The sequence below is a fragment of the Littorina saxatilis genome, linkage group LG7, assembly GCF_037325665.1.
Source record: "Littorina saxatilis isolate snail1 linkage group LG7, US_GU_Lsax_2.0, whole genome shotgun sequence".
NCBI lineage: Eukaryota > Metazoa > Mollusca > Gastropoda > Littorinimorpha > Littorinidae > Littorina > Littorina saxatilis.
The window spans coordinates 53,487,352-53,508,553 of NC_090251.1; the positions used below are offsets into that span (position 1 = coordinate 53,487,352).

At 45.1% G+C, this 21,202-nt stretch overlaps 1 protein-coding gene across 1 annotated transcript in view; it reads right to left on the reverse strand.

Annotated features, from left to right (window-relative positions):
• LOC138970235 (kinesin heavy chain-like) overlaps positions 1 to 21,202 on the reverse strand; it is a 73,916-nt gene that overhangs the window by 50,939 nt on the left and 1,775 nt on the right. The window contains exons 2-5 of the mRNA XM_070342731.1: positions 13,775 to 14,116; positions 13,003 to 13,117; positions 7,209 to 7,359; positions 4,804 to 5,018 (exon numbers count right to left, since the gene is read on the reverse strand). Of these exons, the coding sequence (XP_070198832.1) occupies positions 4,804 to 5,018; positions 7,209 to 7,359; positions 13,003 to 13,117; positions 13,775 to 14,015 (722 nt within the window). The 5' untranslated portion in view covers positions 14,016 to 14,116. The remainder of the gene's footprint in view (positions 1 to 4,803; positions 5,019 to 7,208; positions 7,360 to 13,002; positions 13,118 to 13,774; positions 14,117 to 21,202) is intronic.

Consider the following 21,202-nt stretch of genomic DNA (forward strand, 5'->3'; position numbering starts at 1 on the left):
ACTCATCTTTAAGCACGAGTGAGTTATCAGGTATATGACAGTTTTTACCCCGCCATTTAGGCAGCCATACGCCGATTTCGGAGGAAGTTTGGGGATTGATTCTAGGTTGTTGGATATCGTGTCAGCTTTGTGAAGATTGATTCAGGCTGCTAGAGCAACATGTCAGCGGAGAGGGTCATGGGGCTGACTCTTTTAGCTTGGCTTTGCATCCTATCACAGACCTATCTTTAGAGGGATTCTGATATCATTCTGTATGATCCTAACAACTCCCAAGGGTCAGCTGAAGATGGTAGATATATATATATATATAGTGAAGCCGACAGAGTTAAGGAGTTCATTAGTTCTTTGTTGCTTTGTACTTTGTGTATCCTGCACACTTCGGAGTGTCAGCTCAGGATAGAAGTGGGACAATGAAGCTGAGAGAGACAGAGAGTTGACCCGTCCGTAGTTGCTTTGAGTCCCATCAACTTCTGAACGTCTGCTCGGCTTATGATTGTAGAGGATCAGGGAAGCTGACATGAATGGTGAGCCGATTGTTTCTTGTGCGCTGTCCGTCCTGTCAACGAACTTCTGAGAGCCAGCTCAAGATGAACACAGAGAGATAGGGAGTTGACTGGTTGTAAGTTGCTCAGCTTTGCATCCTACAAAGTTGGAAGGGTCGACTGAGGTCAACAGAAGGACAGTGTAGAAGACCGAGTTCGAGAGTTGGTTGGTTCTTCAATTCTTTGCGTCAGGTCAACGTCTCGTACTTATAGTCAGCTCAGAACAGCATATCAGGATCAAGCGAGCGAGACGAGGACCATGAACAGGTCAGGGTGTGCTGCATCCGGTCAACTTGTGAGGGTCTGCTTAGATCTGTAGAGGACCATGAACAGGTCAGGGTGTGCTGCATCCGGTCAACTTGTGAGGGTCTGCTTAGATCTGTAGAGGACCATGAACAGGTCAGGGTGTGATGCATCCGGTCAACTTGTGAGGGTCTGCTTAGATCTGTAGAGGACCATGAACAGGTCAGGGTGTGCTGCATCCGGTCAACTTGTGAGGGTCTGCTTAGATCTGTAGAGGACCATGAACAGGTCAGGGTGTGCTGCATCCGGTCAACTTGTGAGGGTCTGCTTAGATCTGTAGAGGACCATGAACAGGTCAGGGTGTGATGCATCCGGTCAACTTGTGAGGGTCTGCTTAGATCTGTAGAGGACCATGAACAGGTCAGGGTGTGATGCATCCGGTCAACTTGTGAGGGTCTGCTTAGATCTGTGGAGGACCATGAACAGGTCAGGGTGTGCTGCATCCGGTCAACTTGTGAGGGTCTGCTTAGATCTGTAGAGGACCATGAACAGGTCAGGGTGTGCTGCATCCGGTCAACTTGTGAGGGTCTGCTTAGATCTGTAGAGGACCATGAACAGGTTAGGGTGTGATGCATCCGGTCAACTTGTGAGGGTCTGCTTAGATCTGTAGAGGACCATGAACAGGTCAGGGTGTGCTGCATCCGGTCAACTTGTGAGGGTCTGCTTAGATCTGTAGAGGACCATGAACAGGTCAGGGTGTGCTGCATCCGGTCAACTTGTGAGGGTCTGCTTAGATCTGTAGAGGACCATGAACAGGTCAGGGTGTGATGCATCCGGTCAACTTGTGAGGGTCTGCTTAGATCTGTAGAGGGCCATGAACAGGTCAGGGTGTGATGCATCCGGTCAACTTGTGAGGGTCTGCTTAGATCTGTGGAGGACCATGAACAGGTCAGGGTGTGCTGCATCCGGTCAACTTGTGAGGGTCTGCTTAGATCTGTAGAGGACCATGAACAGGTCAGGGTGTGATGCATCCGGTCAACTTGTGAGGGTCTGCTTAGATCTGTAGAGGACCATGAACAGGTCAGGGTGTGATGCATCCGGTCAACTTGTGAGGGTCTGCTTAGATCTGTAGAGGACCATGAACAGGTCAGGGTGTGATGCATCCGGTCAACTTGTGAGGGTCTGCTTAGATCTGTAGAGGGCCATGAACAGGTCAGGGTGTGCTGCATCCGGTCAACTTGTGAGGGTCTGCTTAGATCTGTAGAGGACCATGAACAGGTCAGGGTGTGATGCATCCGGTCAACTTGTGAGGGTCTGCTTAGATCTGTAGAGGGCCATGGAAGCTCATAGGGATAGTGTGTCAATTAATTCTTCTTTGCTTTGAATCCTGTCAACTTCAGAGGGTCATCTCAGGATGCTATTTATAACGATTGGCAACCAGAGAGGGTAATTAGTAGGTGATTGGTTGCTTTGAACCTTATCAACTCCCAGGGGTTGCAGGAATCCAGTAGAAATAGAAACAGAAAATAAGTCATATGTATCATTGTGTATACAGTAGCGGGTGTTTCAGATATCTGCATTTGGGAGCTACAGCAGGCGGTATGGGTTGCTCTGGGTGAAAAAGGGTTAACTACCAAGGGAACAATGAAGCTGTATGCCTGAGGGTAAGATAGTTGGTCCATTGTTGGTTGCTTTGCATCCCGTCAGCTTCGGAGAGTCAGCTCATGTCGGCTGGAAGCAAAGTACAGCCAGGGATTGGCTTGGGCGTCGGTCATCGGTCTTTTGCCATGTTAAATTCGGAAAAGACCGAGACACACATGGGTCTCAATCCGCCAACTGACCGATAGACATGCAGCCGAGTCAGTCAGCTCGTCTTATTTTTGTCTGCTGTCTTGTTCTCCCCCCCCCCTTCCTTACTTAATTGAACCATTGGAAAATAAACAAGAAAATGAAGAAATTAATTAAATTTGCCTCTCATTTGTACATTGTAAACAACTTTCAGAAGTTTCTCCTCACTGCCGTAATGCTCACTGTCGTAATGCACAATTGTGGCAGTCCCGTGGTTGAAGGAAAGTTTTTTTTTCTCGACTGATTGGTTTGCAAAATGACTGATTGATTCATGGCTGAGTCAGTCAATGGACCTCCAGTGGACAAAACCCAAGCCAATCCCTGTACAGCAGAGAGTGATCATGAGTTAGTTGATCATTGCTTGACCAGCATTGTGTCAGCTTTGGAGAGTCAGCTTATAATAGTATAAGCATAAAACAGAAGCGAGGGAGTTAGCTCATCCCTGCTTGCTGCAGGTGTCTTGTAAGTGAATGTCGCTGCCCCTGGCTTGTTATGGTCAAATGTGCCCCAAAACGCACCTAAGGGTGGGCACAACTATACAAACTTTCAACACAAACTTCACAAGCACCTAGTTGTCCTTGGACTTTAGGATGAGAATGAATGTGTCCATGCAGAGCCATCATGAAAACAAGTTGCTGAGCGGTTGGTGACACTCAGTGTTTGTCTGGATGTCACTGCGAGTGCAGGTGTCTGCAGGGTTTTGTCATTGTTCATTAAAGGTCTTTAGCCTCCATAAATAAAATCAAAAACATCCTTCCCAAAAATTGACAAAACAGAAATACAATTTAGCCCTTTCAAAGGCAATCTGATGGTCTCTCCTGGCAGCTACAACACACTGTGTCACACAGAAGTTTAGTGGATGCCAAAAAGGGCTCGGAAAAATTGCCCCTCTGTTATTTTCTTTAAAGAAAGCGACGAAATTTACAATTTACAACTATATTCTGCTTTGCTTCGTTTTCTATATTCCTGAAGAAAGCACTATGGTCGAAACGTCGTGAATTTTGTCGTCTTCATTCACAAGTGAGTACAGTACAGTATTTTGGGGTCTTTGTATTTCTCGCTCTCATGCGCAGTCATCATTGTTTTTCTGCTTTGAACGAAGCTTTTTTCTCAGGCCCAAATTTGTTCTCTCGGGAAGACAGCTGTTTTCCTCAGAACTTGCAGATGTGAGCAGCGTCAGTTCTCCTGCCTGTCATAATACGGGGGGCAGGCCTCATCCCTTTCACAACTGTCAAGCCCATGTTTACACTTAGTGTGTCATAGATTAATATATTCACACATGTACAGCATGTTTCTTACTTACCTGGTTCTGTGTACAAACATTTAAGACAGCAATACAACTTTTCAGAAATTGATCGCATGTACTTTCCTGCATTAACCTTTATTTCGTTATCTGTTCAGAATGTAAGTATGTACCACTGCCGTACAGATAAACACAAATCAAACCGCAACCACATTACAACACCATCTATGAACCTTGATCTGCATAATACTTCTCAAAATACTTTCAGCATACGCCACATAAAGCCCCCATGGAAGTGACGTCACATAGTATATCGAAAGAAGATGGAAAATGTGGAGACACAATCAGTGTGACGACACGATATTGCAATTCCTGTGCAAGCAATCAAGTAAGCCACCACACCTGTCCAGGCTTTTATGTACACCAAGAAGAGTGGGAGTTTCTTGACAAATGAATTTGACTCCTTCACACCGGAGTTGGCAACAACACAAAATTAACTCTGCACAAAAAGCAGTCACTGTTCATTTCAGTCCAAGTGGAGAGATGGTCTGATCCTAGGAAATACAGTTGAACCCCCCTTTTAAGACCCCCCAATTTAAGACTCCCTCCTTTTTAAGACCTTGTTTTCTCAGACTTTCTGGTCATAGCCCTTGTAAAATTACCCCCATTTTAAGACTCCCTCCTTTTTAAGACCGTATAATCTCAGATTTGAGGAGGTCTTAAAAGGGGGGTCCCACTGTAGCCAGAATGAATCTGTGGTAATTTACAAGACGTTTTAGATGGGAGGGAAGACAAGTTTCTTTGAAAATCACACGCACACACACACACATCCACACTCACACACACAAACTCACCCCCCCCCCCCACACACACACAGAACACAAACACCCACCCCCCCCCCCCCACACACACACAAATGACACAGACCTAGTGATGAGGTCGGTGCCCTGCTTCTTGACGGAGAGATAGATGGTGAAGACAGCGTGAGAGCGTGAGGAGCGCATGTTGACGGGTGTCTCTGCCACCTTGCGATTAGCCTGCCCCTGGAGCAGCAGAGCGTGGGCCACGTCCTCGCTGGGCGACAGGTGCATCGACAGGTTGCGGATCATGCACGTGCCGTTCGCTCCTTCCATCACGTTCACCTTTGTGTACAAATTGTGGTGTAGGGTACTATTAGGTATGCAGTGATTGTGGTGAAAACACATGCACATTCTGTTTGCTTTTCTATTACATTGAACTGTACATTTTGGGGGGTATCATGTGAACAGTGTTTGTGGTAAAAAAAAAGAAAAAAAGACATGGCCTTTTTTCATACCATAGAATTTCAAGACCCCCTAGTGTAAGACTGAAGACTCCTCCGCTTTTTTCAAGACCCTTTCTCAGGTTTCTCAACATTTTGACAGTTTCAGCTGGCACTGTCACAATTTAGTACCATAAAATTCCACAGCAGAAGGGATGTTTTTCTTTTGATGATTTGTGACTGCTGAGAACTAAAGGGAAATAACTTCAATCATTTCTGATGATTACTATTATCATCACATTAGTCCTGTTTTAAGACTTCCTAAAACCCGAGAAAATTCAGTCTTGAAGCAGAGGGAGTTTCATGACAGAGATATTAAGAGAAGAAAAAGTGAGAAAATTCAGTCTTGAAGCAGAGGGAGTTTCATAACAGAGACGTTAAGAGAAGAAAAAGTGAGAAAATTCAGTCTTGCGTTAAGAGAAGAAAAAGTGAGAAAATTCAGTCTTGAAGCAGAGGGAGTTTCATGACAGAGACGTTAAGAGAAGAAAAAGTGAGAAAATTCAGTCTTGAAGCAGAGGGAGTTTCATAACAGAGACGTTAAGAGAAGAAAAAGTGAGAAAATTCAGTCTTGAAGCAGAGGGAGTTTCATGACAGAGACGTTAAGAGAAGAAAAAGTGAGAAAATTCAGTCTTGAAGCAGAGGGAGTTTCATAACAGAGACGTTAAGAGAAGAAAAAGTGAGAAAATTCAGTCTTGAAGCAGAGGGAGTTTCATGACAGAGACGTTAAGAGAAGAAAAAGTGAGAAAATTCAGTCTTGCGTTAAGAGAAGAAAAAGTGAGAAAATTCAGTCTTGAAGCAGAGGGAGTTTCATGTCAGAGACGTTAAGAGAAGAAAAAGTGAGAAAATTCAGTCTTGAAGCAGAGGGAGTTTCATAACAGAGACGTTAAGAGAAGAAAAAGTGAGAAAATTCAGTCTTGAAGCAGAGGGAGTTTCATGACAGAGACGTTAAGAGAAGAAAAAGTGAGAAAATTCAGTCTTGAAGCAGAGGGAGTTTCATGACAGAGACGTTAAGAGAAGAAAAAGTGAGAAAATTCAGTCTTGAAGCAGAGGGAGTTTCATGACAGAGACGTTAAGAGAAGAAAAAGTGAGAAAATTCAGTCTTGAAGCAGAGGGAGTTTCATGACAGAGACGTAAAGAGAAGAAAAAGTGAGAAAATAATGTCTTACAGGATGTCTTGCAACGGAGGGACTTAAAGCAGAGGTTCCATTGTAGTATTTTGTAGCATAAACTAACAAAATAAAGTACAGTGAAACCCCCTTTTTAAGATCCCTAATAATGAAAGGGCACTGGTTCTGTGCGACGCTTAGTTTTCGAGATAGGTGTGACTGACGAAGTACAGGACGTCACATTCCAAATAAGCACGACTATGTTGCAGGTGGAAGCCGCTGAGATTGCATTTCTTCGGGAGGTTTTTGCAAAAATAGATATTACACGATTTGTGTGAAACAGTTGAGAAGCAGACGATCTGTGAGATCTCTGTTCGTCTCGTGATAACGTTATTTAGTATGATAACGATTCACTTGCAAACTAAAGTATACAATTTGGTGTGTCAGTGGTAAATGTAAATAGAAATGTGTAATACAGACAAAGCAAACAAATAAACGTGTTTTTCTCGTGAAAATGTTGCGTTGTGCAGGTGTTTGGGTGGCCACGTGATGTACACAAAGCAATGTGCGGGACGGACTCTGCTCTGTGCTGTAACACTGGCAAGTTCAAAACACCAGAAAAACGATTTCGTTATGCGGGCAGCCACGGAGGATGTATGTATTTTTCAAATAAGTCTTGTATTTATCACCGTACTCAGGCCCTGTTCTTTTTTTCGCCACACCTAAAACCGTTATTTCTTGTGAGCGACGCAGCATTATAATTCAAGACTTCCTCCCTTTTAAGACCCTGTTTTCTTAGACTTTCTTAGTCATAACCTCTGTAAATTTACTCCCATTTTAAGACTCACTCCTTTTTAAGACCTGATTTTTGCAGATTTGCGGAGGTCTTAACATGGGGGTTCACTGTACTGCGGAAGACAGCTTACCTTAGGGAATACTGTGACCGGGGAGGCCGTGCGAGCACTGGTGCTCAGAAGGTCGTAGGCAACCTCCTGATAGATCTCCAGGTAGGAGATGTGCAGAGAGATGTCCTCATTTTCCCGCTGCTCCAAAGATTTGTAAATCTCTGCCAGTGCCCTGTGGAAAAGTACAGATGATTTTGCAAATTCTAATTTCCTAATTTCATCATCTTTAAACTGTGTGTAATTTAGGATAGTCTCTTTTGTGAGGCACTCAAGAAAATAAGTTTCAATTCTACGTATTTCAGTCCTATGACTTACACCGGCTTTCTGAGCCAAGGGACACAACTCATACAAAGTCACAGGCAGATGGTATTTGTTTACTTATCTGGCACAAAAAGGGAATAAACAGACATACATGTACTTCTTTTTCCTTTTATTTAATTTTTTTTTTCAAAGAGGGTGAGCTGTAGTTGAGCGTGCACTGTACTGAATAATAATATCTTCTGAAAATGGATGATGCCTTTCAGAACAGAATGATGAAAAGCTTGATTAACATCAGACCTTTATTATCAAAACAGACCAGCAATAGTTTCTCCTGACTTTTCAACAATGTGCTTCGGGCCTATGAAAGGCCTTGGACATTTTGGGTTACTTCCTCTCAGTGGATAGCTAGTGTAAAGCCGAGCGGTGGTAGCTTCACGGAAACTGTCTGCGTCTAAGGTGTTACTGTGCGTGCGGTCTTAAAGGACATTTGTCAGGATGGCATTCAAACCACACGCACCAGACGACCAGACGAACAAAATGCAAAGTCAACAAGAGTGTAATAGGATTTCAAATTGTATTCAAACCAAAACAATCAAAAAGAAAACATACGTGGGTCCTTCCATAGAAAGTATATCTATAAAGAGTCTAGGTTGGCTTTAATACAGTCTAAACACTACACTAACAAATAAAATCTGAGTCTTTACGATGCTGGAAAATCGGGCATGATCCGTAGGTACCCTAGCGATCTAACTTACTCTTTGAAAACAAAACCTAAGTCCTACTCTGGATGAAAAATCGGGCAGGGGTTCGGGGCCTGGACAAAATCGAGTGACGCCACTCGATCACTGCTTGTGGGTAACCTTTAGAGTAGCGCGCACTACTCTAACAAGCCTTGTGGTAACCTAGCAAACAGCGCGCACTGCTCACTATTGCCGATGGGACAAGAGTTGCGTATCGAGGACGTGGTCTGTAAAAACCACACGCAACTCTGAGGAGAAGCACTAAGCATAGGGCGTAGGGTCGAACCACTTTAAACCCAGCTCAATGTATCTTCTCCAGGGGAAAGACACCAAGCATTTGCGCAAACTCCCTCGCTTTTCGCCTGGCTTGATGCACTTCCCCCCCGTGGTAGTTTTGATGACCCTGACTCTAAAACAGGGGAGACGCATGTTCAGGCACTTATTCCCCCCTCTGCTTCTTTACCTCTGTAAACTTGTAGGGGTAGTTATTTTTCGATAATGACCCAGCAACCAAACAAATAACGACCCAGCAACAGCCTGAATCCTCAATAGTGCAATGGGTTGAGAAGCTGTTCTGTTTCGGTACTACTTTTTGCGACTGAAAAGTTCCGAACGCTCTAATGTACAAAGTATACATCTCTGGAGCAAACAATACAAACATACCGCATTTAAATTAACAACTACAGGCCTGAACACATGAATCTCCATATAAAATCCATGAGTTCGGTTGTTTTCTGAATCTAGATCAGACGTTCATCACAAGCAATTTCCCAAGGCAAGTAACTCATACTTTGTCTAGCGACAAGAGTAGTTCCCCTTCTTTTCACTCAGTTTCTTCGACAACAGACTGCAATCCGACGGTCAGTTTTCAACAATATTTCATTTAATAAACAGATCACACGCAACCAAATGCACACATCTCATCAATTTAAACAACATAAAGCGGTTTCATACACTATTTTCCCCAGAAAACTTAACTTAACGTTTAACGTTGGAACACGGGTGCAAAAGTTCGTCTGCTAGTCCCATTTGACGAAAGAACATTATCCAAACCGATACCAAAACATATACAGAACACACAATATCTGCCTTTGCCGCCACAGCAGAATAACAGCATATCTGTGTACTTGATTTTAGCCCAAAATAGGAAAACTGACAAGAAGTGTTAACAGAATGGAATGATTTGCACGGAACTATACAACCGCGCATTAATCGATCGCCTGCGCAGGTTGACTGGTTGAGAGAATAGGATTCGATCAAACTTTCGCAAAAAAACTCCTCTTTTCTTTGAATAACTGAAGAAAGGAGGAATAAAGAGGTTACACACCTCGTCTCAGTGATTATAAAAAATAATGGTCTCAGTTCGCGGTCATGAAAAAGCTCGCTAAAGCTCGCATTTTTCATGATCCGCTAACTTCGACCATTATTTTTAATAATCACTGAGACTCGGCATGTAACCTCTACTTATTAGGCACCCTACTCTCTCACACGTCTCCCGACCTCATGAGGACAGGGGTCTTTTATAGCTAACGGGGTTTCCTCCTACGTCACCCTAGCAGGACCAATGAGAATCCCGCTCTGGCAGCGCGGGAGCAAAAGGGAGGGGAGGTGGAGGGCTCCGAGCCTGCTGCCAGCCTCCTTACAAACTGAAGTTAAACTCCTCAAACATACACCAAAGTTCTTCTATTAAGAAAACCCACATAAAAATGATGTACACACATATGTCATTAAACAACCAACTTTACAACGTATCTGTAGATACCAAACACTTGTAGGTAGACAAAAACGCAGACGAACTGCAAAACTTCCAGTTACACTTAAAGACTGAGCAATTAGGTTACACACAAAAATACTTCTCCTTTAGTATACAAAACGTACATTAGACGTCCATATCAAACGGCAAATCCATGCCCATAAAAACCCCACAAAAATGCTGGGCGCTCAAAGCAACAACGGTCACTGCCATAACCAAAACATCGGCACACCCCGGTTTCATCTGTCTTTATACATTCACATACGCCACATATATGATTAACATAACGCCTACATTCTACTGAATACATATATTGAATACTAGAATGAATACCCGCTTCGCCGGGTAGCCGGCTTCGCCGGGAAGAAGTACTTAGAGCCGTACGCGGGTCCGAACTATGGACCCGCCAAGCTTAGGTCCCTCCCAGATTCGTGGAATGGGAACAGCACGAAAATGATTCAGTGGCCATAATGCCATTCCTGACCATATCGAGTCCCATCCTTGTCGACGAATGTAACCGTGTTAATCACCTTTGGAGGCGAACTCCACTCAAACAGGACTGAGCAAGTTATGGCTTCTCAAAGGAAGGCCAGTACATAAAATTACACAAAAGCCGCCAGACCACATCACAAACAGAACTGAAGAATGCACAGGTGTTGCTTACATAGAGACACACACACTCACACACACACACACAAAAACACAGAGAAGCCGTATCTATAGAGAGATAGATGACAGTGTATTTTTCGCGTGGCTATAAATTGATTCGACCTTTGCACTTTTACAGTGAGGATAATTTACGGGTCCAATTTACGTTCTGTACACTGCGTTGACCTTCTAAAAATAGGTAACAGTAACAGAACGCCGGGAATATCCGAAGACGCTCAGCGCAGTGGACAGCGCAGTGTAGTAACTTACAACTGAACGGGAAAGCCACACGAAGGAAGGGAGATAAACGCCAAACACTGGAGAAGATAAGGAAGAGTTACTTATAATGGTGAAATGAACACAAAAACGAAAATGAGTTCAGCGCTGCGCGCTGAGAGCACGTGTTGAAATATCTCATCGATGATATTGTGTCCGGGGTGTAGCTGAATACGGTGTCCAAATTTGAAAAAGATCCACCGAGAACTTTGGCGTTGTGATGTGGTGTAGCGGCTATGGTGTGTCGGTATGGGGGCCCGGGTAAGCTGAGGTGGAACCAAAATAGCTGAGGTGGAACCAAAATCGGTTCCGCGCTGCGCGCTGAGAGCACGTGTTGAAATATCGACCAGGTTGTGTCGTGTCCCGGGTCTACCTGAATATGCCCACCAAATTTGAAGCAGATCCATCGAGAACTTTGGCCGTGCATCGCGCACAGATACACAGACAGACACACAGACTCTAGTCATATATATATATAGATACGAACAAAAAGAGACACCGAGAAAAAGAATGGCAAAATAACATAGGGAGAGAGAGAGTACGTGTTTGGGAACATAGCAGCAGAAGACATCAAGCCTAATAATCAGCAAACGAAAAAGAGGGTAAAAAGAACACGCCCCTCTTCATAAAAACCTTCCTAAAAATTAATCGTCAAACTTAACAAAGATGGTCTCAAAACAAAAAGGGACGTTATTTGTTGTATCAAAAACGATGTAATTAAAACATTACAGGAAAAGGTAGGGCAAAGAAGATCCTAAAATCTCCAAGTCGAATCATTTCCTACAGCTACAGGGAAAGGGGGGGGGGGGGGGGGGGTTAAAGTCCAGTTGCGGGAGGGGGAGGGGAGGACTAGAACAACAGCTCGGTTTCCCAGGGCCAGCCCCGCTCGCCTTATCAACACATGTGAAAGCAATTAAATCGCTCCGTACCGGCGTTTTGCTAAGGAATAGAGCAAAACTCAGATCTGGCAGCATAAAAGTGGTCAGCTTAAAATGACCTACTTTCTCTGCTCAAGACACGGGCTATCCGTACTGTATCCCCTCTTGTACACACTCGGTTTACTCTCTCTGTACATCATCAGTATTATATGATTAACGTGAAAATACATGTATCGTACATGTATCGCGTATATATGAATACAAGGAATATCAAGGAAAAGGGCGCAGAATAAAAGAAAGGAGCAAGAGAGAGAGAGGGTGTGCGTGCATGTGTACGTATGTATGTGTGTAGAGGCAGAAAACATTAACTCCATTCTTAGCAACCTAAAGGAAGGGGAGAAAGAATGCGTTGCATCCAAAAACGAGGTGATTAGAACGTTATTAAAAAGGGTAGAGATATTCCAGAACTCAAACGTTTGTCACTCTGTACTGTACAACTAGGAGAGTTGCAAGTTCAGCCATTTCGGTCCTTTATCTTGGGGAGGGGCGGAAAGAGGGGGGGGGGGGGGGGGGGGAGAGGAAAGCTGGAACAAAGACCATGCCGTGGTCAGTCCGCTATCTGCCGACCCCAGCACCGTGTGTGCACCGACAGAGAGTCTAAGAGCAAACTGAAGAAAAGGGGGGAGGGGGGGTGTGCTTGGGGCCCAGAGCAACTGCCTCTCGGGGTCAGCTTGCCCTGTTCAAGTCCGGTCAGGTCGGGGCCAGTGCTACAGATCCAAGCGATTAACCGCTTGGCACCAAAGTCTTGCTAAGAGAAAGAGGAAAAACCCAATTCTGGTGCACACAAGTTGTCGGGTTAAAGTGACCTATTTATGCACTGGCGATTTGTACTGGATGCCCTTTCGTACTATTACACTTTACAGGACTTTCATTGGGGAAATAAGGAATACGAAAAAAAGAACCATAGGTGTACTGCACTTTTCTCCACACTAGCAACAACAAGAGTTGCACTACACAGGCGTGTGCGTGTTTAGGTGTAATCCCCCATCTGCACTTCTGGCACAATGACTAATGTCTTTTACGTGCCGCAGCAGTGACACAGAGGCTGTGTAACATAAAGTTGACTGGTGTCTGTTCCAGCCTGGAATTGAACCCGCGACTCAAGGATCACGAGTCCAGTGCTCTACCAACTGAGCTACGAGATCCCATGGCAATTTCTGTACTAATTGAATATCATTTGATAATTTACTCATCCAAACCTTGGGGCCAGCCCTCTGTCGCTGTAGCGCCTGGCACCTCCCTCCACGGTGTAGGTTTTCCCCGTGCCCGTCTGGCCGTAAGCAAAGATCGTACCATTGTACCCATCCAGGAAACCTGTCACATAGAGACAACAGTTTGAGGAGCAAGAGCCGCCATGTATTGTTTTCGTCTGCTTGACTACAAATGCGCGAAAGTCGTAATTCATCCCCAAAAGCTCGGTCGTAAGTCGCGTTTTGGGGTGAGTCGTTCACTGGGAGTTCATTATATAGTAGAATGCATCCGTGGTAGCAAAATCAGTCGTAAAAAGGGGGTGGTCGTAAACAGGGGGGTCGCTAAGGGGGAGTTCTACTGTATTTACACTTCTGTTGTTAGAAAAGTTTTCGTCTGTTTGTTTGTTGCTGCCTATTTTCAAGCCACGGTATTTTGTCTCATACAGTTCTAATACTCCTGCCTTGAAATCTAGATTATATATGTATGTTATATTTATTATGGTTATGACCCTTTTGTCAATAGAACTTATAACAATCTACAAACTTGGCGCAGAGCATGTGTAGGCAAGTAAAAGTTTGCCTGTTCTGCTTCATAATTTTCACAGGTCACTAAAACACCCTAAACATAAAAACATTATATAAATTGGCACAGTCCCAAAGTACCCTGTGGGAATGACTTCACATACTGAAACACGAGCGGCTGTTTCAGATTCACTCAGCGAACCGTGAATCTCAAACAGGGTCTAAATTGGGTTATTGTCACTAAATTTTAATTAAATACCTGAAACAATCTCCTTGGCAGCAACATTGTAGACCTCATCCTGGTTGACTTTGGTGTCAAGGACTCGGTCATACTGAAAGTCATAGCTGATGGTGGATGAACGGTTCTTGGAGGCCACAGCGCCATAGTCTCGCACCAGTTCTGGCACTCGCAGGCTCAACACCTTCCTGCTCTTGATGTCAAAGTCATCGTACAACTCGTCCGCTGGTTTCAGCCGAGCAAAAGTTTTTATGTGAGACATTTTGTCTGTGTTATGCTTCTGCCATTAAGGAAGTGCTTGTTGACAATGGCATTTTGCAAGGTGAGGTACGTGGGCTCACAGTCACTTCTCCTTTTTATCACCTGGATCAAAACAAAACAAACAGAGAACTCTTTTACAGATCTGTATGGAAAATATTCTTCTGACCAATATCACTGCGGACAAACAACTTCTGTTTTTAGTATAATCAATAAATCTTTAGAACAAGAAGCTGGAGTATGAGAAAAAAATAAATCTGAATTAAGATCACAAACAAAGAAAACAATGCTCAAAATATTTAAACATACATAGTCGCTATCTATGAAACTGTGCTAGTACTCGAAATGCAAAGAGAGTTTACTTCTTCTTCTTCTTCTTCTTCAAAATCCCTGTCTTCTTCTTCAAAATCCCTGTACAGGGCAACTATCCATCCTGAACTCAGGTCAAAATGAGTTCGGCATTCTCTCGCTACGCGAATCTTCAATCTATCAAAACAAAAATACAGAATTATCTCCCATATATGGTTTTCGCGAGCACTGATCTAAATTTGAGATCAGTGTTCGCGAGACGAAAATGATTGCAGATTGGCCGACTTCGACAGTGATCTCCGTTCTGTTCTTCACAGTTATGATAAAGACATCGTTCTAAGGTCAAAACAAGTCAAAATTTTGGGACTGCTGCCGGAAGGAGATCGTAATATATGGTTTCATCACTGTCAACTGGTTACAGAAAAAATTGTCTGCTCCAGTTAGCGCGGAAACCAAACGGTTGATATCACGTGACACCTTTGCCATATTTAGAGTTGTTTGCACAGTAAATACAGCCACAAAAAATAGCTCGCTTGAAACTGTCTTACATATCAATTCCTTTGTAATTTAAAAATTACAAAACACCATGAAAAATCTTTATCGGCGATCGCGAATCTGCTTATATCAATAATACATTACAAAAAGCTCTAAATATGTAAAAAAAAAATCGGTTTCCTTGCCAGACAAGGAAACTCAAGGCATCCTGTCAGGGAGAGAATGAGCCGAACTCATAAATTTGACCTGAGTTCAGGATGGGCAACTATCCTCAATTTGGTTGGTGTGCCTAATTTCCCTAATTCATGACATAAAATGCAGAAAAACTTTGTAACAGAAAGAGCAGCACTTACAAATATATGTATAACTCAAATGATCATGCAATTCAATGCACGCAGCATTAATTCATTGTGTACATGTTTGAGCATATTATATATCAATCAATCAATCAATCAATATGAAGCTTATATAGCGCGTATTCCGTGGGTACAGTTCTAAGCGCTTGTCGAAGAGTTGTCAACACAGGACTAACAAAGAAACTAACATCTTCAGACGGACACGAACCCTATCACACACTAGCAAACCCTGGTAAACAAACAACTGTTTAACAACAATGTACACATCAATAGCTAGGTCAAACAAAATAATATTAAGCACAAAGAAAACACCTCTCACAGAGCACAGCACAAGAATGTCTTTTGGGGCACAGCACATCACGTCGAGCATGAAAGTCGCAGCCAGCTACGGGAAGAACTGAGTCTTCAACCTACTCTTGAACGCGTCAAGAGAGGGGCTCTGGCGAAGCTCAAGCGGCAGGGAGTTCCAGACGGAGGGGCCCGCGGAGGGAAATGCACGCTGACCAGCAGATGCGAGTTTCGAGCGAGGGATGTGGAGGCGGAGAGGGTCAGCAGCAGAACGAAGGGGACGGTCGGAGGGCTGGGTGTACAGGTCCAGGGAGGATTGAAGGTACTCGGGAGCAGAGTCGTTGAGACACTTGTAGACCAGAGTGGACAGTTTGTAGGAGATTCGGGTGTTGACAGGGAGCCAGTGCAAGGAGCGAAGTAGGGGGGTGATGTGGTCTCGCTTCGTCTTCCTCAACGTCAGCCTGGCAGCGGCGTTCTGGACTCGTTGTAGGCCATGAATGGATGAGGCGGGGAGGCCAGCCAGAAGGGAGTTGCAGTAGTCCAGACGACTGAAGATGAGGGAGACAACCAGCTTGACACAGGCGTCGTGGGTGAGGTAGCGACGAATGGAGGCGATGCGTCGTAGGTGGAAAAAGCAGGTCTTGATGATGAAGGAGATGTGTGTCTGCATGGAGAGAGTGGAGTCGAGAAAAACGCCGAGGCTCTTGACAGCAGGGGAGAATGGAACAGTCGCGTCATCCAGCTGGAGGTCGGTCACAGTGAGGGAAGCAATCTTCTGTCGTGTTCCAACGAGAAGGGCCTCCGTCTTCTCACTGTTCAGCTTCAGCTTGTTCTCAGTCATCCAGTTCTTGATGTCAGTGAAACAACTGGAGATGGATCCAAGGAGATCGTCAACGTCCTCCGGCTTGGCGCTGTTCTGGAGCTGCGTGTCATCGGCAAAGGAGTTGTAGTTCAGGCCGTGGCGTTCGATGACCAGGGAGAGGGGTTGGGTGTACAGGGTGAAAAGGACAGGGCCGAGGACAGATCCTTGTGGGACGCCGAAGCGGACAGGGACAGGCTGAGAAGAGAACGAATCAGTGGTGACAGTCTGAGAGCGGTTCTGGAGGTAGTTCCTAAACCAAGAGAGGGCGGTGTCGTGAATGCCGAACGTGGAACTGAGGCGATCGACGAGTAGCTGGTGGTCGATCGTGTCGAAGGCCGCGGAAAGGTCCAGCAGCACAAGGGCAGAGACGAGACCGCTATCTGTTGCGTTCAGGAGGTCCGTGGTGATTCGCAGGAGCGCCGTCTCGGTGCTGTGGTGAGGGCGGTACGCTGACTGGTACACTGGCATCAGCGAGTTCCGAGACAGGTGGGCGCTCAACTGCTCCAGGATGATACGCTCCAGAAGCTTGGAGAGGAAGGGCAGGTTGGACACAGGACGGTAGTTCTTCAACTCGTTGACGTCAAGGCCGGGCTTCTTGATGAGTGGGCGGACAACGGCAGACTTGAAGCAGTCGGGAACGACGCCTGTGGCCAGGGATATGTTGATGATATCTGTGATAGACGGCAGGAGCTTGTCCAGACATTTGGTGAAGAGGAAGCCTGGCAGGGGATCTAGCTCGCAGGTCTTGATGGCCGTCTATACTCACCTTCTATCAACCTGAACCTCCATATAACATTTCCATTTCATTTACATTAAAATTTCTTAATTAATATATTTTCTGACAACCATTTAGACATCAAGCATTTGAACCCATTGTGCATGGCAAAGTCACTGTAAGTTACTTTACTCTTTAGTTAGTGTTAAAGCTAAATTAAGATCTTGGTTTTCTTACCCTCCCAGTTCCAGTTTACTTGCAGTCTTTGAGGCCCCAAGCAACTCTGCATTGCAGAGAGATTACCAGAAAGTCCACACTTACTGTAGTCGATAAATGACTCAAAGAACTGAATCAAAGCACCCTAACTTATCTTAAACACCACTGATAAGGGATTTAGTTGCAAGCAGCCACTTGTGGGAACTCAGCCTGATAATCTTATTTTAGTAAGGTGGCAGCTTACAACATACTGTTTTTTATATAAACATCTGATTTTTTTCCAGCACATGTGATTTATTTGATAAATCGCAACTAAAATACTTTCATTCTAACTGAACAAGACGAATAGACAACAACGGTGGTTGTCACTGTGTCGATATTGCTATCATGTGATCGTCACATGATACATATTAATAGACTGTGAACTACGTCACTATTATGTGTGTGAATGTACGCGCGAGACATGCGCAGTGTTGTACGATGTTACCGCCAAGATGGCCTAGAAGCCAAACAATAAAGTGAAGCCATTATCTCTTCAACTGTTACTGCAGTGTCCGTTTCTGTACATGGAACCCGGAGCGAATGCGTCCATAAACATTCAACTAACACAAACACAAAACGATACATGGTGTCAGAATCATCATGGCAGAAGACGGAGTAGCAGCGCAGCCGAGGTCGGTAACCGTCAAAGTTCCGTTACCTCAGAGACTTGAGCTTTCAGCACAAGGTTTGGAGGCGACTTGGCGCAAGTTCAAGCGGTCGTGGGAGACATACGAACTAGCATCGCGTCTTGATTCTCAGGATGAGAAGTATCGAGCCGCAGTATTCAAGACTTGTCTCAGTGATGGTGCAAGGGACGTGTTCGAAGGTTTGCCTTTCGAGGCTGCAGACGACAAGGACAAAATTACGAAGATAATTCCCTTGTTCGAAGCCTACTGTGTGGGGGAGACATCAGAAGTCTACGAGACTTACAAGTTTCACCAGCGAAAGCAAGAGAAGGGGGAAACGATCGACACGTACATCGGAGCACTCCGACAACTAGCTAGCTCCTGTAACTTCAAGACATTCGAAGAAAGGATGCTACGCGATCAAGTCGTTATTGGACTGTCAGATGACACGGTTCGGGAAAAACTCTTGCAAGAGTCAGGTCTAACTTTGAAAAAGTGCATTGAGATCTGCAGAGTGAGTGAGGCAGCAGCCCAGCAGGCCAAGAGTATGGCTGGTGATGAAGCCCTACATCGTGTCGGTGTGCATGTGAGAAAAAAGACAAACAGTCAGAAGGACAAGGGTGCTACCCCGAAGTCGAAGCATGATCGTCATGATGGTAGAGGTATGGGCGAAAGAGACAGTGGTGTGAAAGCGTGTGTGTATTGTGGCAAATCGCACAAGAAAGGCAAGGAACACTGTTTCGCATATGGCAAGACTTGCAATCGTTGCAAAAAGAAAAACCATTTTGCTCGTCAGTGCAAACAAAGCTCAGATAGGCAAGTGCATGAAATGTCTGATGAAGAGAGTGATGATGATGATGGTCATTTTGTTCTGACAATGAGTGAAAATGATGATGAACATGTTTTGTCTGTTGATGATGTTGATAAATCTGTGCATGCAAAAATGCTTGTTGGACATGACAGAGTGACGACATCGTTGCAACTTGACAGTGGAGCCACTATCAACAGTTTGTCCGTAGAGACGTACAAGACTGTGACGGGAGACGTAGCGTTGACAAAGCTGACCAAAAGCAACAAACGCTTGTTGATGTATGACAAAAGACCAGTAACTCCTCTAGGTGAGCGTATTCTGCCTGTGGTCAATCCAAAGAACGGCAAAAGCTACAAAGTGCGCTTTGTGGTAGTGAACGCCAAAGTGAAGGATATCTTGGGCTGTAGAGCAAGCCAACACATGCAGTTGATCACGGTCAATGTCGAGAACATTTCAGCCATAGGCACAGGGGATAAGCATGTTCTCACAGGGTTTGATGACGTATTCAAAGGGGAGGTTGGGGCTCTGGACGGAAAGCTAACGTTTGAAACAGACCCATCGGTTCCTCCAGTGAAGCTTCCATGTCGTCAGTGGCCCATAGCTGTCAAAGAGAAGGTCAAAGCAGAAATTGATCGTCTGCTTGAGTTAGGGGTCCTCGTTCCGGTGAACACACCAACTGATTGGATTAGCAGCGTAGTTGTGACGTTGAAGCCCAATGGTCAGGCTAGGTTGTGCATAGATCCAAAACCCTTGAACAAGGCATTGAAAAGAAATGATTACCCCATGAAGAGCATTGATGACGCGTTAGAGTCGATGGTAGGCGCAAAGATTTTCTCGCATTTCGACATGCGCAATGGCTTCTGGCACGTTGTCCTGGACGACGAAAGCAGTCTCTTGACAACGTTTGAAACCCCTTTCGGAAAATTTCGCTGGACTAGAATGCCGTTCGGTGCGTCGGTATGTCCAGAGGAATTTCAGCGCCGTGTCGATGATGCGCTGAACGGACTGCCGGGCGTGTTCGCAGTCCATGATGATGTCATTGTGTGGGGGTCGGGAGACACAGAGAAAGAAGCAGCAAAAGACCATGACCAGAACGTTCGGTTGTTCTTGCAGAGATGTCGCGAGAAGAACATCAAACTGAACAAAGAGAAGGTCGAGTACAGGAAAACTGAGGTCTCGTATCTGGGTCACGTGATCTCAAAGGACGGGTTGAAGTGTGACATGAAGAAAGTCGATGCAATCAAGTCGTTTCCGCAGCCAGAAGACAAAGCGGCGGTTCAGAGACTTCTGGGGATGGTAGGGTATCTCCAGAAGTTTGCACCACGTCTGTCGGAGGTCGCAGCGCCTCTGCGTGAGCTGGTGAAAAAAGACGTGCATTTCCGCTGGGATGAGAACCTGCACGGGAAAGCGTTTGATGAGATCAAGCGCATGTTGACTGAACCACCGGTTTTGCGATTTTTTGACCCTGGTGCGAAAACTACTCTTCAGTGTGATGCGTCTGAGTTCGGTCTGGGGGCGTGTTTGTTGTCAGATGGACAACCGGTACAGTTCGCGTCGCGAGCGCTGACCCAAACTGAACGCAACTATGCGCAAATAGAGAAGGAAATGCTTGCGATTCTCTTCGGGCTGGAACGTTTCGAGCGCTATGTGTATGGTAGACATGTTGAGGTGGAGTCGGATCACAAGCCGTTGATTCCCATTCACAACAAAACCTTGTTGGCAGCGCCAAAACGTCTGCAACGCATGTTGCTGAGAACGCAAAAGTTTGACTACACTGTGGTGTACAAGAAAGGTACAGAGATGTATCTCGCTGACACGCTCAGCAGAGCTGTGGTCAGGTCACACAAAGCAGGGAAAATGAAGAGCGAACAGATTTTCCAGACAGAAATAGAGCAGGAAATCGAGAGCATTGACATGGCCGCGCATGTGTCCGTGTCTGAAGGGCGACTCGAAGAGTTGAAAGAGGCAACAAAACGTGATAAAGATTTGTGTCGGCTGATGCAAATAACACAAGAAGGTTGGCCTGAGTCGAGACAAAGCTTACCGCTAGGTCTTCAACCTTACTTTCCATTCAGAGAGGAAGTATCGACTCAGAACGGTCTTTGTTTCAAGGCAGAAAGGATCATTGTACCAACAGAAATGAGGGAGAAAGTCCTACACTTGCTCCATCAGGCTCATACTGGGATTCAGGGTTGCATGAGAAGGGCAAGAGAACTGGTCTATTGGCCAGGAATGAACGCAGACATAGAAAAGTTGGTGAGCAAATGTGCAACTTGTCAGACACACCAAAGCAACCAACAGAAAGAGCCCATGATTTCCCACCCAATACCTGAAAGGCCCTGGGAAACGCTAGGGTGTGATCTCTTTGACTTTCAAGAGAAGTCGTACCTGGTAGTGGTAGACTACTACTCTGATTTCTTTGAAGTCGATCGCCTTGAGAACAAAACAGCAGAAGAAGTCATCTACAAGAC